Source organism: Falco rusticolus, chromosome 4, assembly GCF_015220075.1.
Source record: "Falco rusticolus isolate bFalRus1 chromosome 4, bFalRus1.pri, whole genome shotgun sequence".
In the NCBI taxonomy this organism is placed as follows: Eukaryota; Metazoa; Chordata; class Aves; order Falconiformes; family Falconidae; genus Falco; species Falco rusticolus.
This window is the reverse complement of record NC_051190.1, coordinates 46,971,606-46,995,919: the sequence shown is the minus strand read 5'-3', so window position 1 is coordinate 46,995,919 and position 24,314 is coordinate 46,971,606. Positions and strand designations below refer to the sequence as shown.

The 24,314-nt window shown below is 64.1% G+C and overlaps 4 protein-coding genes across 11 annotated transcripts in view; 1 reads left to right on the top strand and 3 right to left on the bottom strand.

Moving 5' to 3' along the window:
* The window catches only part of NFIC (nuclear factor I C), a 45,021-nt gene extending 37,443 nt beyond the window's left edge, over positions 1 to 7,578 (top strand). For 3 of the 5 annotated variants that reach the window (XM_037384487.1, XM_037384486.1, XM_037384489.1), the window contains 2 exons: positions 447 to 532; positions 2,706 to 7,578. In XM_037384487.1, the coding sequence (XP_037240384.1) occupies positions 447 to 532; positions 2,706 to 2,723 (104 nt within the window). In that variant the 3' untranslated portion in view covers positions 2,724 to 7,578. The remainder of the gene's footprint in view (positions 1 to 446; positions 533 to 2,705) is intronic. The other 2 variants (XM_037384490.1, XM_037384488.1) reach the window with 1 other exon arrangement.
* A 2,087-nt stretch (positions 7,579 to 9,665) lies between these two features.
* On the bottom strand, positions 9,666 to 14,048 carry SMIM24 (small integral membrane protein 24). 4 transcript variants are annotated; one of them, XM_037384483.1, is made up of 4 exons: positions 13,347 to 14,036; positions 11,276 to 13,219; positions 10,684 to 10,801; positions 9,666 to 10,532 (listed from the first exon to the last, which is right to left on the bottom strand). In XM_037384483.1, the coding sequence occupies exons 2-4, from the start codon at positions 11,613 to 11,615 to the stop codon at positions 9,893 to 9,895; spliced, it is 1,098 nt and encodes a 365-aa protein (XP_037240380.1). In that variant the 5' UTR covers positions 11,616 to 13,219; positions 13,347 to 14,036; the 3' UTR covers positions 9,666 to 9,892. The 4 variants fall into 4 exon arrangements, with proteins under 4 accessions (XP_037240380.1, XP_037240381.1, XP_037240379.1 ...); XM_037384484.1 differs by having other exon boundaries at positions 9,666 to 9,986; positions 10,494 to 10,532; positions 10,684 to 13,219; positions 13,347 to 14,033; XM_037384482.1 differs by having other exon boundaries at positions 10,684 to 13,219; positions 13,347 to 14,048.
* A 1,530-nt stretch (positions 14,049 to 15,578) lies between these two features.
* Positions 15,579 to 19,403, bottom strand: DOHH (deoxyhypusine hydroxylase). The gene is made up of 5 exons (XM_037384565.1): positions 19,269 to 19,403; positions 18,613 to 18,951; positions 18,196 to 18,272; positions 17,741 to 17,978; positions 15,579 to 16,741 (listed from the first exon to the last, which is right to left on the bottom strand). The coding sequence occupies exons 2-5, from the start codon at positions 18,884 to 18,886 to the stop codon at positions 16,425 to 16,427; spliced, it is 906 nt and encodes a 301-aa protein (XP_037240462.1). The 5' UTR covers positions 18,887 to 18,951; positions 19,269 to 19,403; the 3' UTR covers positions 15,579 to 16,424.
* Positions 19,404 to 20,731: 1,328 nt separating this feature from the next.
* LOC119146587 (protein ANTAGONIST OF LIKE HETEROCHROMATIN PROTEIN 1-like) lies at positions 20,732 to 24,262 on the bottom strand. The gene is made up of 2 exons (XM_037384520.1): positions 23,489 to 24,262; positions 20,732 to 22,124 (listed from the first exon to the last, which is right to left on the bottom strand). The coding sequence occupies exons 1-2, from the start codon at positions 23,639 to 23,641 to the stop codon at positions 21,006 to 21,008; spliced, it is 1,272 nt and encodes a 423-aa protein (XP_037240417.1). The 5' UTR covers positions 23,642 to 24,262; the 3' UTR covers positions 20,732 to 21,005.
* Between the last annotated feature and the right edge of the window lie 52 nt (positions 24,263 to 24,314).

Sequence of the window (24,314 nt, the reverse complement as noted above, 5' to 3'; positions counted from 1 at the left end):
CTGAGCCCAGGAGCTCAGTGGGGCCGGGGGTCCCACTGCTGGACCCTCAGCTGCAGGGTAGAGGTGGCAGGGGGTGACACGGCCAAGTGGAGCTGGTGGCTCCCATCGCACTCACCCCACGGCAGCTCCGGTCAGGAAGCTGCAGGGGCTGGCACAGCAGCCGAGCACCCGTCTGTGCCTGCACCGTGGGGTGTCTCGCCCCCCAGCCTGCCGTCACCCCGAAGCCACCCCTCCAGCAGGACGCAGGCACAGGTGGCACCGCCCCGGGCGCAGCATCCCTGGCCTCCACTCGCCTGCTGCCGGGGCACAGCCAGGGATGTCGCCTGGCCCCGGGTGCCTGGGACGCCCGTCCCAGCAGTGCCAGCCAGCTGGCCGGGTTTGGCCCCGGGGGGGACGATAGCAGTGCCGCCGGCAGCCCCGTTAATGAGCTCTCGTTTGTTCCCCAGCCTACTCTGCACCAGGCACGCCCCCTGCGAACCGTTCCTTCGTGGGATTAGGACCAAGGGATCCTGGGAGTATCTATCAGGCACAGGTGAGAGCGGGGATGCTGCTGGGGGGACCCTCCTGCCCTCGCCCTGGGCACCGCCGCCGTGGCATCGTCGTGGGCATCGCCGCCGTGGGCACGGCTGTTGCGGGTGTCGCCGTCATGGGTATTGCTGCTATGGGAGTCCCCACCATGGCATTGTTGTCGTGGTATCGCCACTGTGGGCATTGCCGCCGTGGCCGTTGGATGGCCATCTCCACCGTGGCATCGCTGCCATGGGCATCACCACCATGGGCATGGCCGTCGTAGGCATTGCTGCTGTGGGCATCGCCACTGTGGGCATTGCCGCCGTGGCCGTTGGATGGCCATCTCCACCGTGGCATCGCTGCCACAGGCATCACCGCCATGGGCATGGTTGTTGTGGGCATCACTGCCACAGGCATTGCCACTATGGGCATAACTGCCATGGGCGTTGCCACTGTGGGCATTGCTGTTGTGGGCATTTCTGCCTTGACATCGCTGCTGTGGGCATTGCCACCGTGGGGCATTGCCGCTGGGGCATCCCCGCCATGGGCATTGCCACCCTGCACCCTGTGCCAGGGCCGTGGGCACTGCTGTTGGCTTGGGGCCACCCAGGGTCTCCCAGGGCAGAGGGAGGTCCCCACTGTGCCCATGCCTGGCACCTTGCCCTCTTCTTGCCACACTCCAGCTGTGCCAACCTGGCACCGTGGCACAGCAGGGCTGCCCGGGTGCCCGCAGCATCCCCAAGCGAGCGGCACTGCGGCCGTGTGCCCCCTCTCCAGGTGGGCTTGGACACCCTGCTCTCACCTAACTACACCCGCCGGCTGCTCCAGTCGCAGCAGGATGCAGCGTGCACCTTTCCAGGGGCTTTTCATTAGTCCTGGGTATTTTTTAGCTGGTAGTTTGTGAGCCAGTGCCAGCGCCGTGGGCAGTGCCGCAGGACCGGGGTAGGAGTGCCAGCACCTTGCCTCACTTGTGGTGTGAGTTGGCCGGCCTCAGCGGTGCCGGCGGGGGAGCTCTGGAAGGCTGCAGCCCTGCCTGGCCAGTGACACCAGTGCCGGGGCAGCGGGATGGGGGTGTGGATGGCGCCGTGCTGGGGGAACCCCAGGGTGCAGCACCTGCAGGGTCGAGTACTGAGGGCACTGAGCTGTGCCATGGGGCACCCAAGGGTGCTGTGCTGTGCCAGGGTGCAAGCACCCAGGAACCGTGAGCCACTGTGCTGTAGGGCACCCAAGGGTGCTGTGCTGTGGCAGGATGTGAGCACTCAGGGAGTGTGAGCCACTGTGCTGTGGGGTACCCAAGGGTGCTGTGCCGTGCCAGGGTGCAAGTACTCAGGGACTGTGAGCTGTGCTGTGGGGCACCCAAGGGTGCTGTTCTGTGCCAGAGTCCAAGCACCTGGGGACCGTGAGCTGGGACACCCAAGGCTGCGGTGCCATTGAAGGGGGAAAACACGGGGGGCCCAGCTCTGACCGCAGGTGCCCACCCTGCCTCAGTTTCCCCAGTTCTACACGTGGGGTGGGGACCCCAAGGACTTTGGGGGCAGCTCTGGGAGAGCCCCTGGGGAGCAGGGTGCTGGGGCCCCTGCACCCCCTACCCCCTGGGGGTCACAGCCACTGAAAGCCCCAGGACCTCAGGGTCCCTGTCTCTGTCCCTGTGTGTGTGTAGTTGGTCACACCTGAGGGGGCCTCCCCAGGGCTCAGGGACCTCTGCATAGGGAAACTGAGGCACAGGGGAACCGAAGCGGGGATGGGTAGCTGAGACCTGCTGCTCTCGGGTCATGTGTGGCGGGGCCGGGAAGGGTTAAGGGAAGCGGCGGCCCCGAGCTGTCTCGTTGCCAACGGAAACCAGACATGAGGTAATCGGATATGAACTTGAACTTGGGGCTGGGGGGTGGGAAGACAATGGGAGGGTGGCAGGGGGCCACCCCACAAGGTCCCCGGCCCTGCCACCCCCCTAACCCATCCCCAAGTGGGACCATTCCCTGGGGAGCATCACTTCGGCTGTGGAGGTGCAGAGGGACCGGCCACCAAGGGGAACGCTGGTGGCCCTGGTGCAGAGGACTGGCGAACTCAGCGTAGGGATGGGGACACCAGCCCGGTGCAGGGCAGCAAGGGTGGCAGCGTGGGGACAGCTGTCCTGGTGCAGGGGACACCGTGTGGCACGGGGCACTAACGCCAGCCTCTCTCTTCTCTCCCGGCAGTCCTGGTACCTGGGATAACCACCGCCGTGCCGCCCCTTCGCCTCCCTTCTCCTCTGCTTTAGGCACCCCTGGAGGAACATCCCCGTCCCCGAGCACCAGGCCCAGCCTTGCGGTGACGACGGAGAGCGTGGACTCACAACGATGATGATGATGACGACGACGACGATGACGACGACGACGACGACGACGACAAGCAAAACCCACACCCGAAGGAAAGAGCGAGGGAAAGGAAGAAGGAAAAGGGTCAAACTTTTTTAAAAAGGAAGAAAAAAAAAAATACAAACAAAACAACAACCCATCCCAGGAGGACCTTCCCCCAACCCCAACCCGGCGATGCGCCAGAAAACAAAGAAACAAAAAAACAAGAAAAAAAACACTATTATTTGCCCCGTCAGCCGGCGCCGCGCTGAGACCTGACACAACTCGTGCCAGCAATGCCTCCCGGAGTGGCAGCGGGGCTGCGGCGCCAGAGCCCTGCCGGCTGCTCACCGGAGGGTCGGATATGCAAACGGCTCTTGACTCTCATTCTTGCCTCTATGTGAGTAGAAAAGATCCCCCCCCGCCACCCCCCGGCCCCACACAGACTCTCGGGGGGGCCCCAGGGCCGAGGTGGGGCGCAGCGGGGTGGGGGTCACCTCCTGCCACCGGTTCCCCATGCGTGCGGCTGCGCTCACTGTCGGGGCGAGGCGATGCTCCGTGCCGTGAAAGCGCCTTGGGGATGGGTGATGCTGTGCTGGGGTGACACGGTGACATGCGTGGTGGTGACACCGCATGGTGATGCGGTGACGTGGTGGCACAGTGGCACGGTGGCCAGCTCGGCTTGACACGAGTGGGTGCCACAGGAGGAGGGGGCTCGGGGCCATGGGGGGTGCATGGCCACGGCCAAAGACGGTGGCAGTGGCACCCCGATTCCCACGGGGACACTGCCACCATGGCCCCAGCAGCGCCCGGGCTGCCACCGTCGGGCCAGGGCACTGGTTGCCATCTCTCTGCAATGCCTTCCTTGCCCCCCCAGCCCTGGCCCATGTCCCCACGTGTGTCCCTGTGTCCCCCTGCGTGTCCGTGCGCCGGGGGAGGGTCCGTGGGGCTGTGGAGGGGCGTGCGTCCGTGTGTCTGAGCTATGCATTCCTGTGGACAGGTACCAGGTGGGTGGCGAGGGGAGGGTGCGCTCGTGTTGCACATTTTGTAGGAAATGCACTTTTAAGAGGGAATCGTCAAACAAAAAAGAAAGAAGAAAAGAAAAAAAAAATCACAAAAAAGGAGGAAAGAGGAGGAGGAGGAGGAAGAGGAGAGGAGACAGAGCCCCTGGCACTGGCTTGCCAGGATGGCTGGTTTGGGGTTTTTGGGGTTTTTTTTTTTTTTTTTAAAATACAAAAGGATGGAGAAATGGAGCCTGAGCGAGGGCGAGGGCAGAGCCAGCCCCACAGAGCCCCCGGCCCCGCGTCAAGTGCCTGATCTGCGGTGGGGAGGGGTCTCGGGACCCCCGGAGGAGCCCCCAGCCGGGGCCAGTGCTGGAGGAAGCGTCCGGCCATCCCCGTCCCGCACAATGGCAGCGTGGCCGAGGGGACTTGGGGACGTGGCAGTGCCTTAGATCAGAGGGACCCATGCAGCGGCCGAGGCGAGGAGGAGGAGGAAGATGACGAAGGCACCCGGCGTCTCCAGCAAGATGGTGGCAGCCGCGGAGGAGACTGGTCCCAGGCGTGTCCCCAAGGGGACCCAGGGAGCCCACGCCCCAGGGACACCCCACGGGTGATGATGGAGAGAAGCCACCATGGGATGTCCAGGAGCAGGGGATGTCACCAAGGCCACAGCTGCCACCCGTCTGTCCCCCTCCCCTGGCACCCAGAGCCGCCCGTGGACCACCGGCATCGCATCCCCCATCCCAGCGGCCCCCCGCTCCCCCCTGCTTCCCACCCACCCCCCGGGATGGCACAGCGCAGCGAGGCTGGATCCTGCCTGCCCACGGCACGGCACCGGGGAAAGGGCTGATGCAGGAAATCCCGGGAGACAAAAAAATAATCAAAAAGGACAAGAAAAGGAGAAAACCCACAAAAAAAAAAAAAAAAAAAAGGAAAAAAAAAAGAAAACCAACAAAAAAAGCGCTTGGTGGAGAGGGAAACCTGTTGTTTTTTTTTTTTTTAAAGATCTGAGAAAAGAAACACATAAAAAAAAAAGAAAAAGACAAAAAAAAAAAAAAGACAAATAAACTGCATGGTGCTTTAACAGGATCTGGTGACCTGGCTCAACCCAGCCGCGGATGGCTGATGCTGTGCATGGCAGACTGTATTAACCGGCTCTACCTTCCCCCTTCAGCAAAAGAGAAAAAAAGAAAAAAAAAAAAAAAAAGAGGAAAAAACCCACAAAAAAATTCTGTATAAAAGAAAAAAAAAGCCGTAAAAAAAAACAAAACAAAAAAACCACGAGAAAAAAAAAAATCCATGTTTTCCTAATTTGCACGAAATTTTATACCACATGATGTGCCTTGCCTTCGAAGACTAAGTATTACCGGACCCGATATCAGTGCGAGGGAGTCGCTGCATGCCCGGGGCTCCCGGGGGGCTGGGGGGGCCGGGGGTGGCTGCCCCCCCCTCGCCTCCTGCATGGCTTCTTCTCGGCCGGAAAAGTCCCTTTTCTCTCTATTATTAATTATTATTTTTTAACTAATTTTCCCCCTCGGAAACGTCTTCCAGTTGGTAATACCGATGCATCCTCTGCGCCAACACACCGGAATATGCAATAGCCGCTCGGCTGCGCCGGCGAGGGGGGGGTCCGGCCAGGGGGGGGGGGTCCGGTGGGGGGGGTCCGGCCACCCCTTTGCTTTGCCTCTCTTATTTTGGTTTGTTGGTTTTTTTTTTCTTTCCCTTTTGGGGGTGTTTTCTTTTGTTTTTCTGCTTATAGCAACCAAAGGCAGCGAGGCGGGAGGCAGCAGGGCCCCCCCCTGCGTCAGAGCCCCCCCGCAATGCTGGGGGGAACCCAGGCATCCCGGCGTGACAGGATGGACAAGGATGCAGTCGAGGTCCCCACGGGGAGGACCAGGGATGGAAACCCCCATGGCTGAGCCCTTATGGGGGGCCACAGCATCCCACCCCCCTTGAGGGACACACACCCCTCCCCCCTTTTTAATTGGTTTGCAATGGGGCGCAGGGCCGGGAGGGCTGAGCCCAGCTGCTCTTGTGACAGGAATGGAACCGTGTGAATGTAGCTGTGCCCCCCCTCGAGGGCTGGTGTCGGGGGGGTCGCAGCCCCCCCCCTACCTACATCCCCATCGGCTTCATCTCCGGGGGTCCGGCTGGCGCAGTGGGAAATGGGCAAAGTCCCAGCAAGGGTCCCCTCGCCGTCACTCTGCCCGTTCCCTGCTGTGCCAACCGCCGAGCGGGGTCCCGACACCCCCAAAAAATCCAGAATTTGCCTTAAAACCCAAGCGTCCCGCCGGTCGGAGAGAGAGACACCCCCCCAGCACCCCTCGGCTGAGGACTGATGCGGGTTGTGACACTGATGGGCGGGTGGCACCGCGCGTCGCTGCTGCTTTGTAATGAAGAAACGTCGTCGTCAACATTTTTTTTTTTTATTTTTCTTTTTTTTAATTTTTTTTTTTTGGTGTCCAAAAGTATTAGTGGAGGATGGGGGGGGGTGGGGGTCGTGTGTCCCACCGGGGTCTCACCCACTGGTGCAGTTTGGGGTCCCACAGGGCTAGGGCACATCCTTGGGAGACTGTTCTTTATGCAAGGTGCAGTATTGATTTCTGCAAGGACAATGCAATGCGGGGAAGCGGGAGGTTAGCGTCCAGTTGGGGGGAAAATAAATTTTAAAAAAAATAGAATTTAAAAAAAAACCCAAAAAACAGAGAGAAAATTGAAAAAAAGAAAAAAGAAAAAAAAAAAAGGGTTTTAAGGCTAGGAAAGGATCAGCTCAAAGCAAAAAAAAAAAAAAAAAAATTAAAAAAAAAAAAGCATTTCTCAGCGGTGACCAGAGTGACAGCCAGTGGAGGGAGGGAGCGGGGGCACCCGGGACAGCCCCCCCGGCCAGCCCCCCAGCGAGTGTGGGGCCTGGGGGGAGGCGAGGGGCGCTGGCGCCCCTTGGGCCTGGGCCCCCCTGCCCCAAGGAAGCCCCCAGAGCCCCCAGCCCCACGGGGGCACTGGTGGGGACCCCCCCCGCCCCCCCCCTTTTGCTGCCTTTACCCCCGGGGCCGGCAGCATGCCTGGCCGGGCTGCGGCTGCAGCCCCCCAAAACCCGCCCTCGGCAAGAAAAGCACCTTAAAACATGTTAAAAAAAAAAACAAAGGCAAAAAATAATCAACTCGATGCCCCCCAGCCCGGAGGGGCGGCAGCGGGGGGATTCGGGCTGGGGGCTTTCCCTTGGGGGTCCGGGGAGCTCCCACTGCCCCCGGGGTCTTTGCACTGCTCCCCCCAACACCCACCGCCCCGGGGCTGCATCCCCCCCCCCAGCTCTGCCCAAAGGGAATATGCAAACTCCCCCCCCGGACCCCTCCGAGGGGTCCGCACGGGGGCTGGGGGGGCCGACCACTAATTTTTATTATTTTTATTTTTTTAATCATTCTCCCTTTTTTTTTTTTTTTTTTTTTTTTATTATCCCCCCGTGGCCTCTGGGCTTGGTGGCCACAGTCGAGGTGGGCGCAAAGCGGGGTGGGGGGGACACCCCATCACTGGGGATGCTCCGGGGGGGGGTCCCTTGGTAGAATGGGGATGTGGGGGGGGGGGGGTCCGCTCGACAATCACCGCGCCCGGGGTTCCCGCGGGGGTTTCATGCACTACAGTCTCTCCTAGAGGGTTTTTAGTCGGGCTTGTCGGCTTAAAAAAAAAAAATTAATTACAAATAGTCCTTGTGACCTATAAATAAAAAAAAAAAAAACCTGTACATATATATATATCTCTCTCTCCACATATATATATATGGGGCTGCAGGGGCCGGAGGTGGGCGCGGGTCCCTGCGGGCCGACACACAGTTAAGGTACTTTAAAGCGCAAAGGAATATATATATATATAAAAACCCCTATATATATATATATGTCTCGTTTGTTGTTGTTTTGTTTCTTTTTTTTTTCCTTTTTTTTCCTTTTTTTTTTCTTTTTTTTTTTTTTTTTGTACTACGAGTTTGGAATTGCTGCTTTCTGCCCCCCAAGGGCTCCTGCTGCCAGCTGGGGTGGGCAGCACCTGCGGGTGCCCCCCATACAGCAGCACCCATGGGTGCCCCCCGCGTGATGCCCACAGGCAGGCGGGAGCAGAGGTGGAGATGGGGGGGAGGGGGGGGGGCGGGGGGGGGAGACCCCACCTCTGGGCAAAGAGCGGCAAAAGGAAAGAAACCGCCCCAAAAAGGCGTCGAGGCGGCAGCCGGCAGGACCACGACTCACACCCATACCAAAAATCCCGCCGCAGTGCCTCCGCGCCGCCGGCTGCCCTCGCCAGCCTTTTCGGGGGGTCCCCCCTCCCCACGGGGGGGGGCTGCCCCCTCCCTCGCAGTTATATTTTACTAGTTAGCCGGATTCTCGCTTCTCGCTTGCCGCAGCCGTTACACACCCGCCGAGCGCACCAGGGCCGCGAGCCGGGGCCGGGACCCCCGTCTCAGCTGTGACACCCCCCCCCTCCCCCCAAGCCCCTGCATGCCCCCCCCCGAGCCCCCCGCTCGCCTCCCTGGTGCTTCACGATATTTGATTATACCATTGTACGCAGCCATTACCGATAGCCGCCGCTCCTGCCTACATACCAGTTACTGACCGTGACTATGGATTTGGGATTTTTTTTTTTGTTTTCTTTTTTTTGTTTTGTTTTGTTTCTTTTGGGTTTTGTTTTTTTTTGTTGGGGTTTTTGTTTTGGTTTTTTTTTTTTTTGGTTGGTTTTTTCCCCCCCCCCTCCCCTATGCAAAAAAGAGAAAAAAGAGACAAAAAAGAAGAAAAAAACAAAAAACAAAAAACTGACACACACAAAAAAAAGATAAAAAAAAGAAAAGGATAAAAAAAAAAGACAAAAAAAAAAATGTATAAAAATTAAACAAGCTATGCTTCAACTCCAGCCCGCCTCTGCCCTTCCTTCACTGCCCCTGGGGGAAACTGAGGCACAGAGCCCGGCCTGGGGAGGAACTGGGTGTCCCAACTGTGGGGGCCACTGGGGTGTACTGGAGCGGAGTCATGCCAGGCGATGGGTGTCTGTCACCCCGGAGGGGGGATCCCCACCCATGGGTGCCCTTGGCCTGGCTGAGGTGGGTGACTGAGCCGGGGCCAGCAGCACCCTGGGGCACACCGTGGGATGGCGGGGAGGGGACACAGGGGGACAGGGCCATGGGTGGGTGCAGCCGTGGGCTGACAGGGGGGTGGCTGCGCTGCTGCTGCCTCCTCTGCATCAGGACCTCGGCCACGTGACATCACCACGTCGTGCACATGACAGCATCACCTCGTGCACGTGACATCATCACCTCACCCATGTGACGTCATTGCTCTCTCACCCATAGGACATCGTTGGCCAAAGCTGTGTGTCACCCTCATTCCCGTGGGGTGCTGAGGCTAGTGGGAGGTCGGGGCCACCTGCCCCCCGACACCCGCTGGTCCCCACACCCCTTGCGGCGCAGGCAGGGGGCTGGGGTTGGGGGGCCGGGGGGCAGCGGTGTGGGCAGGGGGCTGGGGGGCAGTGGCACAGGCAGAGGGCTGGGGGCAGGGGGCTGGGGGGCAGTGGCACAGGCAGAGGGCTGGGGCCGGCGGTCCAGAGGGCAACGGTGGGGGCAGGGGGCTGGGGGCAGGGGGGCAGCAGTGTGGGCAGGGGGCTGGGGGGCAGTGGCACAGGCAGGGGGCTGGGGTCAGGGGGCCGGGGGGCAGCGGTGTGGGCAGGAGGCCAGGGGGCAGCCACCGGCTCAGGAGCCCCCCATTGTCCCCTACCCCGGTGGCACCCATGGGTGCCCCTCCCCCAGCACCCTCGGGGGCCGCCCCACCGCCGCCACCGCCACACGGGACGCTTGATTCTGGGGACCTTTACTGGGGACCGGCCGGGGACCCGCCCCGGGACACCCCCCCCGCCCAGCGCCGGGGGTGCGGGACCGCGCTCCGCTCCGCGGGCGGCCGATCCACGCCGGGTCCTGGCGGCAACCGGCCGCCCGCCCCGCGGCCGCCCGCAAAACCCGGCGCGGAGCTGAGACCCGCGGACGGGGCTGCGGGCGGGGGGCGAGCGGGGGCGGCCACCGCCTCAGAGGGCCGTGGCCCGGCGCTGCTCCTCGCTGTCGCTCTCCTCGTCGCGGTCCGTCTCGGCCCCCGCGTTGGCGCAGCCGGTGCGCTCCAGCCTGCGGGAGGGAGCCGGGGGGGCACGGCCGCCTGCGACGGGGCACCCGGACCCCCTCCCCGGGGGTGGTACCAGCACCCTCCGCCATGCCCAGGGCACGAACGGGCCGCGCAGGGCACGGCCGAACCACGCACAGCACCACCAGGGCATGCAGGACACGGCCAATCCATGCACAGCACCACCAGGACACGGCCGAGACATACACAGCACCACCCAGGCCACAACTGAGCCACGCACAGCACCACCAGGCCATGCAGGACACGGCCAAGCCACGCACAGCACCACCAGGCCACAACTGAGCCACGCACAGCACCACCAGGCCATGCAGGACACGGCCAAGCCATGCACAGCACCACCAGGCCACAACTGAGCCACGCACAGCACCACCAGGCCATGCAGGACGCGGCCAAGCCACACATGGCACCGCTGGGCCATGCACAGCACCGCCAGCATGTGGCCACCCCCAGGGGCAGCCTGGTGCCAGCCCCGCAGCACCCAGCCATGGTACCTGTCATCCCCTGGGGTCTCCTGGAGGTCGCCCTGCTTCCTGCGAGGGGACAGAGGGGCTGAGCGCACGCCCCGTCCCACCCCACAGCACCCTGCCCTTGGCCCCAGGCATGGCAGGACCCTACAGCCCCCCTGGGCTGGCACCCAGTGCCCAGGTGGGTGCAGGATGTGGCCCTGCTGTGCTGGCCCACCTGTGCATCCTGATCTTCCAGAGCCGGTTGATGAGCAGGAGCACAAAGACAATAAAGAGGAAGATGACGACGGCCATGAGGCTGATGAGCCAAGGCTGCAGCTCCTTGGGGCCCATGTCTGCACGGCAGCGGTGTGGGGACACGGGTGGGGACAGGGACATGGATGGGGACAGGGACATGGATGGGGACAGCTTCAGGGGAACTCCATCCTGCAGGGGATGGGACCCCTGATTCCATGACACAGGGTCCCAATTGTGCCAAGCCTGGCACCAGTGGACACTGGGGACACCAGGGGACGTTGGCTGACACCCATCACCACCCCCTCCCCACTGTCCCCTGGGTGCCAGGGAAGCCACCCCGGACAGCCACCCCACCCCCGTACAGGGGGGCACAGTGGGGAGCACTGGGGACAGCAGGCAGGTACCCCTAGATCTTTCTGCTTTGCCCTCAGAATGGTTGCTGCCGAGGCACTGGGACAGACTGGTCCTACTGAGAAGGTCTCCCCGAAGCTGATCCGATGCCCCAGGGTGGGCATGGGCTCCCCCAGGGCACCCTGGGGTGCAGGGGGATGTGGGCATGGGGGGGCACCTACCAGCCTGTCCCTGGGTGGTGCTGGTGAGGATGAGCAGGACCAGGAGGGAGAGGGTCCACCAGTCCCTTGGCCACATCCTACACCCCGAGGTGGGCTCCTCTCCCACGCCGCTGCTGGCCCCGCACGCCGGTGCTGCCCTCTGCACCTGGGGCCAACGGGTGGCTTTTATTGGGCTCAAGAGGCCACCAAGTGCCACGGCAACGTGGCTCCTGGAACCCCTGGGAGGTGGCACCTCTCCCCTGGTGCAGCCACCAGCACCCCGTGGCACCCAGCGGCCACCACCTCGGGGACTGTGGCAGCAGCCCCATGCCCAGGGCTGGGGTCCCCCCCAGGTGGGCATGTGGATGGAGGGAGGGAGGGATGGTGGGCAGGTGGGTGAAGAGACAGATGGGTGGGTGGTTGTTTGGGGGGCAGAGGGGTGGGTGGGTGACGGACTGATGTGTGGGAGCGCCCTCCCACCCCCCACCCCAGCCTTTCCCCTCTGCCCATGGGGCCCCCTGTGCCCACTGGCGGGGCTGGGGCAGATCCTGGCCAGTGTCCCAGCCCCACGGACACGGCCCCCACCCCATCACGTCATGGGGATGGGGCAGCACAGGGGGGGTGGCAGTGCCAGACCACCCCGCAGCTCCAGCTGGGGCCCAGATGTGACGGCTGGTGCCGGCAGGACGCCGCCACGTGCCCGGGGAGCGCCGGGTGCCACGAAGAGCTAAATATTAACGGTGTTATCGGTGAGACCTTGGCAGCGTGAGCTCTGCTCCGCCTCCCAGCCCCCACCCACTGGGGCACTGGGGAAACTGAGGCACAGGATGGCTGGCAGCACCCCAGGGACGGACTGTGGGCTTCAGCAGGGCCACCTTGCCTGTGACAATTCCCCAAGGGGTGGAGAAGGAGCCTGGGGGCATGGGGACAGGGTCCCCACTGGAGGGTTGTGTATGTGGGGGGTCCAGCCCCAGCCTGGGTTTAAGGCAGGGGATGGGGGTCCGTATGACGCAGTCCCCATCCCCAGTGCCCCCACCAGAGCCCAAGTGGGGCACGTGGGTGCTTTTGTCCCCAAGATTGGCTTTGGGGACACCTGTGGGTGCCACCGAGCTCTGCCTCACCAGGAGGGGACACAGTCTGGCAGCATCAGGGGGCCAAGGGGGGCAGCGGGGGCAAATCCAGGCTCAGCACAGCACCCATCTGTGCCTCCCTGCGCGTCTGCGCGCGGCCGTGCCGACACAGGCCCTCCCCGCGGGCACGTGCACCCGTGTTTCCCTGCACACACGTGTGCGTGCCCACATCCGTCCCTCCTACGCCCACCCGTGTCTGTGCCCACGCCTGGGGCGTGCCCCCATGCCAGGGGTTTGGACCCCCGGGCACCCACCTTCACATCCCCACGTGTGTGCACCCACATGGGGGTCCCTCCCCGTGTGTCCCTGCCCGGGGGCTGGTGCAGCTTTGCTAAGGGACGCTGCTGTCCCCAGGTGAAAGTCAGGGTGTCCCAGCCCTGCCACCTCCCTGTGCCCATGCCTGGCTAAGCGAGCGGGGCCGGGGCAGGCTGCTTTATTGGGGGGCAGCGATGGCAGCCCCCAGGTAACGGGTGGGACTGTGCTGAGGATGTGAAGCCGCGTGTCAGCGCCAGTGTCACCCCCACGCCAGAGTCGGGGACCACGCTGTGACCCAACAGGCAGGCACGGCTGCGGGGTCCCGGTGGTGATGGGGGGCCAAGGGGTCCCGGGTCCTAGAAAAACCTCTTCTTGTGGGTGTCGGCGAAGGAGATGGAGCTGCGTGGGACAGTGCTGAGCAGCCCCAGCGGGACATCCATGCCGGGCAGGGCGCCAGCGCCTTCACGCTCCGGCTTCGCCTCCGCTAGCACCGCGTCCTCCTCCAGCCACTCCACCTCCAGCACAGTCCCCTCGGCCATCACCTCCTTCTCCTCCTCCGGCTTGGGCCCGAACACCCAGTCTGCGGGCAGAGACGGAGCCATCAGCACACACCCCCACCACAGCAAAGGGTCTGGGGGACCCCCCTTGCCCCCCACCAAGCCCCATCAGGAGCCCCAAAGCTCAGCGCCGCCCTGGGCACCACTCACCAGCGAAATCGTGCACCAGGTCCTTGATGAGGTGCCCCACGATGGCGTATGCCACCATCAGCACCAGGGCAGCCGCCATCACCAGGTAAAGGACATAGCGAGGCAGGCGGATGCTGTCCAGAGCGGGGGGCTTGTAGTCCACATACAGCACCCCGTCCTCCTCGGGGGGAAACTGCAGCAAGTGCCGTGGCCCCCACGCCCCCCTGGCACCTGGAAGTGGGGTACCCCCTGCCAGGGCCATTGCCAGCTCCTCCCGTACCCCAGCCCCTAAAGCCTCTGCTGCACGGGGGGCCGCAGGGCATCAGCGGCATCGGGGTCCGTGACACTCCTCGGTGCCGGTGGCTCACAGGGACAGCGGGGTCCCCCTGCCCGGTGGCGGTGCCACTCACCTGCCGCCGCCAAAGGACAGAGCATCCGTGGGAAGGAGCTTAGTGCCTGCTAATCCCAGCAGAGCCCCGGTGGGCTCAGCCGGGGGGCCACCAGCAGGCTCCCACGGGGCTCAGAGTCCCCGGAATCTGCCCCTCGAGCAGCACGGCAGGTACGTCCATCCCCTTGGGAGTGGGGAATTGCCTGCAGCTGGAGAACCCCAAAAGGCAGGGATGGGGAGGGACACCCCAAGGCCTCCCCCTCCTCCCCTGGGCTTAGTTAAATCCCTCAGATCCCTCGAGCAGATGGTCTGAAATCCCAGCGCAGCACCCTGCCCCAGAGGATACAGCCACACCAGGAGGGGCTGGGCAGAGGGGCTGGGTGCCACAGCCCCACACGCTCCTGTGGGGCCCCCTTCGCTGCACAGAGCCCAGCCACAGCAAAGCAGCCCACAGCGAGGGGCCGTCACCCCCCTGGAGCTTCATGTTGGCTGTCACATGTGGCACCCCGACACCCAGCATCGCTCCTCCGGCGAGGAGCCAGCCGCAGAGGGGCACTGGGCACCCCCCGAAAGTGATGCCCTCAGCACCAGGAGCGTGCAGGGTTTGCCTCAGACCAGCAGCAGCCTGGAAAAACCCTCAAATCCTTCCCAGGGTGGGTTGGCCAGAGAGGGATGGAGGTGCCTGCGGTGTTCGGTGTGAAGTCAGGGCACAACACTCAGAACCTCCTCCACCCCAGCAGCCAGGTCATCCCTGGCCAGATCCTGGCTGCAAAAGCACCAGTTTAATTCCAGTTTGGGCTTAGAAGGCGTTTGGGGGAGCAGAGGCAAACACTGGATGAGAGATCTGGAAAGAACCCTGTGTGGTCTGAGTCAGTCACCTGTGGAAATGCTGGAGCAGCAGGGAGCAAGTGTGGAGGCAGCCGGGGTGGTGAGTGGGGACAAACACCCACAAGCACCAGGGAAACACGCCGGCAGCATGCCACAGCCTGCACGCTGGTAAAGTCCTGGTGTGGAGCGGGCAGCCGCCTCACACCAGTAACAAGGTAAGTGGGAAATGGCACGTCCCACAGCCCTGCCCCATCACCCACTGGGGGATGGAGCTGGGCACAGAGACACCCCAGAGCTTGGCAGTGCCAGCTGGGCCCTGCCTATTGCCCAGGGGCTACAGAGGATGAGGGAAGAGGGGCAAGGAGCCCCATAACAGCTGCTGACTCCAAAATGGTGTAAAAATATCAGCTCTTTGTCTCCAGTGCCAACGAAGAGACATCCTCCACGTCACATGCAAGCAACCCCATCCACAGCACTTGGGTGCGTGGGTCTGACTCGCAGCAAGCATGTACGGGCAACTGAAATTGGCTACATCTCCAAATAAAATCCCTTCCATGGGGTCCTGGACAGGGCCAGACTGGACTGGGGGCTCCCTGCCCTCCTGTGTCCCCAAGCAGCAGAGCCTCAGGGATGCTGAGCCAGCCACCACAGCAGCCTTAGGGACTAAGGATTGAGCCCGGGAGCTGCTCGCAGGGAGACCTCGGTCAGGGGGAAGAGCCCCATCAGCAGGATGCTGGACCCCACAGCGCAGCAGGACCCCACCAGCCCCTCCTCCGGCACCCCACAGGCAATGTCTGCCCTCCTCTCTGGGCCTGCCAGGGTTGCAGGGAAGGGGTTTTACCCCAAGCCATCAGGGACCCCACCCCATGCTCTCTCCTCCCATTTCAGTTGGACTCACTCTTTTCCAACCTAAATGATTCTGTTCTATGATTCTATTACGGCAGCCCCGGGGCTCCTTCCTGGGGCCCAACTCTGTGGCGCTGGGTGCACCCCACATCTGGGCAAGGGCTAAATCACAGCTCGACTGACACAGGAGCTCCCACTGCCAGCGCTTTATTCCCTGCCGGCCCCCCCATGCCCACGCTGGGCTGCCCGGCGGGGCTGGGTGCTGGGTGCCGGCAGCAGACACCAGCCTCAGCCCTCCCAGGTCTGGGTAAATGCAGGGGAAAGTCCAGGCAGGCTCTGCTTCACCCTGTAAGCCCTAATGGCAGCACCATTCCCTGCAGAAAGGAAAAGCGCAGCCAAATCTTCCCAACTCTGCCATGAAACACCACCCCCCACCCCACCCCCCCATCCCAGGGCAAAGGCTGCTGCAAGCACAGCCCTGGCCTGCCCCAACAGGCGAGGCCAAACCCACAGCAGCTCCTCCACCACAGAGGCAAGGAGGGACCCGGCTCAGCACCAGCACCAAGGGCGATTTCAAGGCACTGCACCACTACAACCTATGGAAGCAAATGCCCAGTGCCAGCCCTGGCCCCGCAGCAAAGCTCTGGCGGGGAAAGTGGAGCTGCTTCACACCTAGACACCACGGCAGCACAAGCCCAGAGCAGCCCCGGGCCCTGCGCAGCCATGACAGGCTCCGACGTGCAAAGTGGAGCCCACCCAGTCCAAGCCCCAAGCCAGGCTGCGAGCAGGCAGTGCTGATCCTGGCAGGGAAAAAGGGGTAGATCCAGGAAACGGGGGGTGGTGGGGAGGGGGCAAGTAGCAGCTCAGCCTGGATTTGGAGGGAGAAGGCAGCTGTAATTGTGCCAGAGAGCAAATCCAGTTCCTCCTCCACCTCTGCCATGGCAAGGCATGGATCTGTGTTGACAGAGGCAGCCATGAAAGTGCCGCGGTGGGGGATGGGATGGAGCACACCCAGCCCACACTCCCCCAGCCAGGGCTCAGGCGGAGGCCTGCAGCTTGCAGAGCCCGTCGGCGTACTGGAACTGGGTGCCATTCTCGTACTCATACATGTCCAGCGCCACCTCGCAGCTCTCCCGCACCACCCGCTCCTCATCGTGGGCGAAGGCACGCAGGGTCTCCAGGCAGGAGGGATGGGCGATGGAGCCCAGGGCTTCAGCACACTCGTGGCGCACCATGGGGCTCTCGGTGCGGCTGCGCAGTGTGGCTGTCAGCTGCGGGACGCAGGCCTCATCTTGCATCTGGCCCAGCACGTAGCCAATTTCATGGCGGAAGAGGGCACTGCCAGAGCGCAGCCCTGCGGGAAGGAGACAAGAGTGAGCCGCCATCGCCCCCAGAGTGCACCCAGATGCCTGGCTGGAGTCCCCCACCCAAAAGGCAGAAGCCATGGGGCAGGCTGGCCTGGGGGCCAGAACCAGCGGCTGCCCCTGCAGACCCATGGGGGCTTTTGGGGAAATGGACAAAACAGCCACGGAAAGGGTTGTTGCCCCCTGCCCCGACACAGCTGGGGCAGCACCAGCACCACATGCCTGCAGCTGTGGCCAGGAGAGTAGGGATGCCCTGTCATGACAGCAGCACCCACCCTCCCAGCAGAGCTGCCAGCACCCTCGCCTGCCCTGGGCAGCCTACACTGCCTACGGGCCCTGCCCCACCGGCACGACGTGCCTGGGACAGACACAACCAGAGCCTCAAGCCTTCCTGTGCTGCGGGACTGAACAGCCACAGCAGGAGCTCGCAGATCCCTGCACGCTTTACCTCATGGTGCGTGGGTGCTCTTGGCTGGTCCAAGAAGGCTGAAGAGCCTCATCCAATTCCCTTAAGATCAGGGGTGGGTCCAAATAGTTCCTGGGCTGTGGTCTGCCCCTTCCCCACTCAGGAGACATTCACTCCATCCTCCAGTGCTATTCCCAAACCCCAGGACAAGGTTGGCAGCCTCTGACTTTCCAGGATGGGAGAGCAGGACCCCAACACCCTGGGGCTAGGTCTCACCAGGAGACACCACGTCAGACTGGTTGGTCCCAAGCCAGCGTTACAGACCGCGCCCTCTCCCACCCAGACCCACAAAGAAAGGGGGCCTGGAGGAGCAAGAGGGCTGTGAAACACCAGAAAGCACCAAGAGCTTTGTGATGTGGCTCTTACAAGCAAGCAGGGGGACAGCAGCTCTAGAAACAAATGTGTGAAGATCCTAAGAGGAGCCGTGCAGCTCTGGCAGCCCTGGATTTGGGAAAGGCTAATCCCAGATTAACCTGTACAGACTTAGTGAGGAGACTGCAGGCAGCCTCGCGCTGGCCCTTACCATCTGCCAGCGCCAGCACAGCAGCCTGGCTCCCCAGGTTTCGTAGGGCAAACATGGCCCGGTAGCGGTCGAACAGCACGCATGATTCATCCAGGAGGGTTTCACGGAGCTTGGCAACGTCCGTTTCCTCAGCAGGGGGAGCAGGATCCACGGAGAGGTATGGGCTGGTGGCCAGCTCCTGCTTGTTCTCCTGCAGCCACTCTAGCCTTCTCACTGCCAGCTGACACGTCTCGGCCACCTGCAGGGACAGGGACACAGCCCTGGCTTTGGAACGGCACCATGCAGAGCTGGGAGGGCGTCCAGGCCTTCCTGATGGCAGCTGAGCGTCACAACACAGCAGGATGCCGCTCACAGTGTTGCTGCCCCCAGCCAGTGGCTGCCCAGGAGAGGCCTGCCTCCCCATCCTGGGCCAGCAGTGCTGCACCCAGGGAAAATGAGCCCCCCAAGAGCCTCACCTCAACCACAGGATCCTCCGAATAGCGTTTCAGGATATCCAGCACATCCGGATTCCCGATAGCACCCAGGGCTTCACCTGAAGGAAGGACGTGTCAGGACATTATCAAAGTGTCTACGTGAGGACCCTGCTGTGTCCTCTGGCAAAGCCTTGCCTTGCCCTGAAGTGGAGACACAGGCCTGACTGACCGATCCCCAGTGAGATGGCCAGGCAAATAAACAGGGCAGGAGCCAGCTTGGCCAGCAGGAAGGGGAAGGCTTGGCCAACCAGTCCAGCCAGGGCTGGCAAGGGGACGCAGCGAGGCAATTACATGTCTCAGGGTTTTCCAAGCCATGACACTATGGATCAGGCCACCACAGGCTGTTGGGTACGGGGGAAGCACCCACAAGTCCCACAGCCACAGGAACTGCCATCGTACCGGCCTCATGCCTGACCATGGGCTCCTGGCTGGTGTCCTCCAGCACCCGGATGAGCACGGGGATGGCCGCTTCGTCCTGCATCTGGCCCAGGCAGTAGGCCAGCTCGTGCTTCAGCAGCGCGGAGCCATCCCCGAAGGCCCGGCTGATCCAGTCCACGGCTGCAGGGCCGCCCAGGTTGCGCAGGGTGAAGAGGGCCCGGAACCGGGCAGGCAGGGGCTGGGCCGCGTCCACCAGCCTCCGGCCGATGGCCTCCACCTCCTGCTCTGTCACCATGGCGCCGGGCAGGGCAAGATCCGCTCGCGTCCAGGCCTCTGCCGGGGCTCCCTCCGGTCACGCTCCTGCGCACGGGAGAAGGGGGTCAGGGGGGCGCTGGGCGCAGCCCCCGGGGCCGCCCTCAACAACCAGCGGGTTCCACAGCCCGGGGCAGGCAGGGCCGCGGCCCGGCAGCTGCCGCGGGGGTGAGGGGCAGCAGGCGAGCCCCGGCCCTGTGCCGGTGGGCCGAGCAGAACCGGGGCTGGGCCTGGTCCCACGGGATGGGCCTGGACCCCCCGAGACCGACAAGGACACACGCCCCTCGCCGCGCTGCGCCGCGCCCGGCCCAGCTTAGCCGCGGGGGAACGGGAGGAACGGGGGCCGGGCCTGTTCCCACACTCACCGCGCGGCGCCATGCTGCTCCCTCACGTGACCGCGCCGGCAGCTCCTACCACCGCACTTCCGGGGAGGGGAGGACGGCACCGCCCCCAGCCCGCCCGCCGCCGGGTGCTGCCTCCCCCCTGCTTCCGCCGAGTGGGAGCGGCCGGGGCAAGGGGCGGGGTTACCAGAGCAGCGCGTGCGCGGCGCCGGCGGCGGTCAGGCCCACCTGCGGGCGGAGGGGCAAGCTGCGCCATGGGACCCCGTGGCCGCCCCGGGCAGTGTGAGCTGCGGCGGCAGGCCGGGGGTGCAGGGGCCCTGCTCAGTCATGGGAGCCCCTTCCCCGGTGAGCTTCGCGGCCCCACGGCCCGGAACATGGGCCCTGCTGGACTGGCTAGGGGTGCTTCGGGGGACACCGGTGGGGTACCCCTGGGGACATCCCCGGGACACCAGTGGGGTACCCTTGGGGACACCCCCGGGACATCCTTGGGGGCACCGGTGGGGTACCACTGGAGACACCCCCAGGGACACCAGCGGGGCATCATTGAGAACAGCCCAGCCAGCCTTGGGGACACCCCAAAGACACCTCTGGGGACACCAGTGAGGTACCCCTGGGGACACTCACAAGACACCTCTGGGGCACCCCTAGGGACAGCCCTGGTGACATGCCCAGGACACCTCTGGGGCACCCCTAGGGACACCCCCAGGACACCGACATGGCAGGTGGGAGCTGGCAGTCCTCTCATCCCAGCAGCCAGGGGCTCTGCCAGCTGCCCCCTGTGCTGCAGCGGGGACCCCCAGCCCCCCGGGAAGGCAGGACACATCCGTGCCACCCCCTACAACTCCCACCTTCCAGCAAAGTGCTGACGGAGCAGCCTTGGTGCCCTGGCACCTGCCACGACTGCGGCAGCGTGCCACCGGGCTGCAGCCCGCGGCAGGATGGCAGGGAATGAACCGCAGCCGCTTGATTTCTCAGACGATACGGGGGGCAGAGCCCTGTGTTCCTGCTCACGCTGCACTGCGCTGGAAGCGCACAGCAGAGGTGCTGGCAGAAAGAGCTGCCTAGTGGGACCGGGAGGGACCTCAGGGGGCTGTGCTGCAGACCCTCATGGCAGATCCCTCTGGAGAGGGGTGAGGCTGGGACAGCTCAGCCTGCTCATGCCAAGGGCAGCACGTGCTGCCCGAGGAGCAGCAGAGCGGGAGTTTGCGGGTGCAGTTTCATTCTGGGCTGGTGCCAGCCCCTGGCAAGTCACTGCTCTGCTGCTTCCTCCCCTTCCCCTCCCAAGTGTGTTTACGCAGCAAGTTTCATACCTTCAAAGGGGTTTTGCCGCCTTATTTCAAGCCTCCAGCTGGTTTCGGCCTGAAAGAGGGGCCTCAGGACAGAGATGCGCTCCCAGGAAAGGGAGACCCTGGCAGCCCTCTCCCTCACCCAGCCCCCAACCCCCGCTTTACTCATGCGGCACACAACACACCACCAGACTGCTCAAATCCTGGAAGAGGGCAAGGGCACAAAATACATTCCACTGCCTGAAACCACCATGGCAAAGCCAGCACGAGCATGATGCAGCCGCCCCCCTCCCCATGCTGGGAACAGCCGGTGCCCCCAACAGCCTTCCTCGCTCCGCCGGCAGCCTTCGGCAGATGCGAGAAGGTGCAGTCCTTTGCCAAACAGCCTGCTTACTACCACTGGGCCAGCATTTGTTGGAGTCCGTGGGATGTCTGCGAGCAAGGATGCGCAGGACTGCTTCTCCCCCCGACCCCATCAGCCCTCCCCGCAGCTCTCGAAGTACTGGCACATCAGCTCACGCACTTGCTCGGCCCGGCCATCCTCCATGGCAGCAGGCGCGGGCTGGCAGGGCTTGGGCAACTCGGTCGGCTCGGTGCCCTCCAGCCACTCCTCATTGAAGGGGTTGTCATGGGCTTCGCAGACGTTGTGCAGGATGCAGCAGGCGAGGACGAGGGTGGGCAGCAGCTCCAGGCTGCAGTCGTCGCACTTCAGGAGGATCTGCCAGCGTGCCTTCAGGCGCAGAAAGGCGTTCTCGATCACGCTGTGTGCCCGCTTCAGGCGGTAGTTGAACTGCAGCTGCCGTTGGGTGAGGTTCTCGTCCTCCTGGTAGGGCTTGAGGATCCAGTCTTGCAAGGGGTAGGTGGCATCACCCAGCAGCACGTACTTCTGCGCCTTCCCCATGAAGTGCTTGGGGGGGTTGGGGCAGAGACGGCCCTCCTTGGCCAGCACCCACAAGCTGGAGCTCTCCAGGACAGCACTGTTCTCCATGCTGCCAGGGAAGGCAGTGGAGACGTCCCAGAACTGGCCCAACCCGTCCACGGTGGCTTGTGTCAGGATGGAGTGCCAGCCCTGGCCATTGCAGTAGTCGGCGCTGAGGCGCAGGGGTGGGTGGATGGGGATGTGAAGGCTGTCCAGGGCACCGATGCAGTGCGGGAAGCCCCAGCGGGTGCGGAAGATGCGCACCATGTTCTCCAGCTCCTTCTCGTTGGGCAGCCGGAGGTAGAGGGGCTTCAGCAGCAAAACGACAGCGTAGCTCACCTCCCGGACACACGTCTGCACCGTGGAGGGCCCCACACCAAAGAGCGGACTGAGAGTCTGGTACTCCACGTTGGTGGCCAAGTGCCACAGGGCCACGGCCACCCTCTTCTCCAGGGGCAGGGTGGGGTGGAAGTGGGCGCTGTGCGGAGCCAGCCCGGGCCGCAGCTGGTTGCAGACGTAGAAGAAGGTCTCCTTGGACATCCGGAACTTCTCCAGCCAGTCCTGGGGCCCAAACTCCTTCAGAACCACCCGCTCCCACCAGTCCGCACTCCTGATGCCGGGCCAGGCGCGGGGGTAGAAGTAGCAGCTGGTTCTCCTCCGGCGAGCGATCAGGAGCTGCAGCATGGCGAGGAGACAAGAGGGGCGTGAGGCGGCCCTACCCGCTCCCCACCCCGCGCTGTGCTGGGACCCCCCCTCTGCAGACCATCCAGCTCCAGCTGCCGGCCCAAGGTGGGGGGGCTGCCTGGTGCCATGCAGCCGGGTCCACCTGGGTCAAATTCTTCCGTTCTTGGGAAACCCCAGTGCAAACCCACCAGGCAACAGTGGTGACCCTGGACAAGGAGCCTTCCGGAGAAGTCCCCTTTCAGGTGGCCGCTTACTCCACAGTTTTGATTTTTATCGAGCATTGCTTGCTTCCCTGTGACTGCCTGACCTGCGGGCTGAGCCCCCACTCGGAACAGGAGCGAGGACCCGCGCTCCCGGCCCCTCCACGGGAATTGTTTTTCTATTATTAAATTCTAAAAAAAAAATCTTTCGGCTGAAAAGAGGCTTTTTTCACTTTACTTTGCAACTGCCCAGCGAAGTGGGTTCCTCGTGTTGCCCTCAGCAGCTTGTCCTCACTGCCACCTCTCCAGGCCCTTCCGATCCCCCATCCTTTGTGTCGCCCACCTTTGATGTCACCCCCTCTTTCACATCCCCACGTCCCCTGCCCTTTGTGTCTGGGTTACACCCCGTGAAATTCCAGCCCCCTTGTCCCTCGTGTGTCCCCCTCGCATCCCACATACCCCCCACGTTCCGCATCCTTTGTGACCTCTGCATGTCCTTTGTGTCCCACATCCTTCCCATCCCCGTGTTCCATGTCCCACGTCCCATGTCCCCCATCTCTGCCACCTTTTGTGTCCCTGCATCCCCCACGTTCCCCACGCCACCCTCCCCGTGCCCATCCCCCTCGATTCTGCTTCCTGCACACTCCCCCCCTCCCCCCCGCATTTCTTGCGGTCCCCCCCCCCCGGTTTCCCCTGCCCATTGTGTCCTTGCGTGTCCCCCCGCCCCGTTCCCTGTGACCGCCCCCCCCGCCCCGACTGCACCTCCTGCACATCACCCCCCCCCCCCCCCCCCCCGCGTCCCGATTTCTCACACCACCACCACCGGTGTCCTCTGCCCTTTGTGTCCCCGCTCCACCACCACCCCCCCCATTTCTCGCACCCCCACCATCGGTGTCCCCGGTGTCCTCTGCCCTTTGTGTCCCCGCGCCCCCCCCCCATTTCTCGCACCCCCACCATCGGTGTCCCCGGTGTCCTCTGCCCTTTGTGTCCCCGCGCCCCCCCCCCATTTCTCGCACCCCCACCACCGGTGTCCCCGGTGTCCTCTGCCCTTTGTGTCCCCGCGCCCCCCCCTCCCCCCCCATTTCTCGCACCCCCACCACCGGTGTCTCCGCGTCCCCCCCCCGCCCGGTGCCCCCGTGCCCCCCCGCCGCTCACCGTCATGAGGCGCTTCTGCCGCTGGCTGTAGTAGTGCCGGAGCCAGGCGCGCCGCTGCGGCCCGTCCCAGCCCGCCGCCCCGGCCATGGCCCGCCGCCCGCCCGCCCGCCGCTGCGCCAGCGCGCACAGCAGCACCACCAGCCGCTCCTGCATTTTCAAATCGGGAGCCGGGGCCGCCCTGGAAGTGATCGGCCGCGGGGTCACGGCGGGACCGGGCGGCGGCACCGCCTCCCCCCGCGGCCGGGGCCTGCTGCCCGCCGCCGCCCGGCCCGGCCCGCGGGTCAGGGGCGCGGAGCCCACGCGGGCCGGGCCCCCCGGGGCCTCCGGGCCCCGCAGCAGTCGCTGGGGCGGGGCCGCCCGTGCCAGCGCCCCGTTTAAGAGCTGGAAAAAGGGGTTCGGGGGGGGGGACGACGGACGGGGCCCGGGACACCGCGCCCCGGAAGAGCAAAACAGCCCCCCGGGGGCCGCCGGGTTTCCGGGCCGCAGCGCGGGGTGGCGGGGGGGCTGGGAGGCTGCTGGCTCGGGCGGGGCGGCTCAGGGCGGCCCCGGGCGGCCGGTTACCGGCTGCCTCTGGCTGTCGCAAGGAGCGCGGGGGCAGCCCCCGGGGACGCGGTTAACCACGGGACACCGGGCTGCGCCCGTAACGGGGCGGCGTGGCCGCGGCGCAGCCCAAGCGGGCGGTTGGGACAGCAGCAGGGCCCCGCGGCCAGGCCCCGCGGGCCCCGGGCTGGCGGTCAGGCCCCACTCCGCGACCGGGCTGCGGGCCCCGGGGCCGTCCCCAAACTGCCACCTCCCGCCGCAGCCGCCCGGACTCTCTGGGGCAGGC

Excerpts from the sequence above, each read along its gene's own strand:
- DOHH (XM_037384565.1), bottom strand. The coding sequence starts at position 18,886 with ATGGTGACAGAGCAGGAGGTGGAGGCCATCGGCCGGAGGCTGGTGGAC. Across the intron at positions 18,273-18,612 it reads CATGGTCAGGCATGAGGCCG|GTGAAGCCCTGGGTGCTATC; the intron begins GTACGATGGCAG and ends TCCTTCCTTCAG. Across the intron at positions 17,979-18,195 it reads CGGAGGATCCTGTGGTTGAG|GTGGCCGAGACGTGTCAGCT; the intron begins GTGAGGCTCTTG and ends CTGTCCCTGCAG.
- LOC119146587 (XM_037384520.1), bottom strand. The coding sequence starts at position 23,641 with ATGCAGGAGCGGCTGGTGGTGCTGCTGTGCGCGCTGGCGCAGCGGCGG. Across the intron at positions 22,125-23,488 it reads GGCAGAAGCGCCTCATGACG|CTCCTGATCGCTCGCCGGAG; the intron begins GTGAGCGGCGGG and ends GCCATGCTGCAG.
- SMIM24 (XM_037384482.1), bottom strand. The coding sequence starts at position 11,615 with ATGCCCACCTGGGGGGGACCCCAGCCCTGGGCATGGGGCTGCTGCCAC. Across the intron at positions 10,533-10,683 it reads TGGAAGATCAGGATGCACAG|GAAGCAGGGCGACCTCCAGG; the intron begins GTGGGCCAGCAC and ends GTCCCCTCGCAG.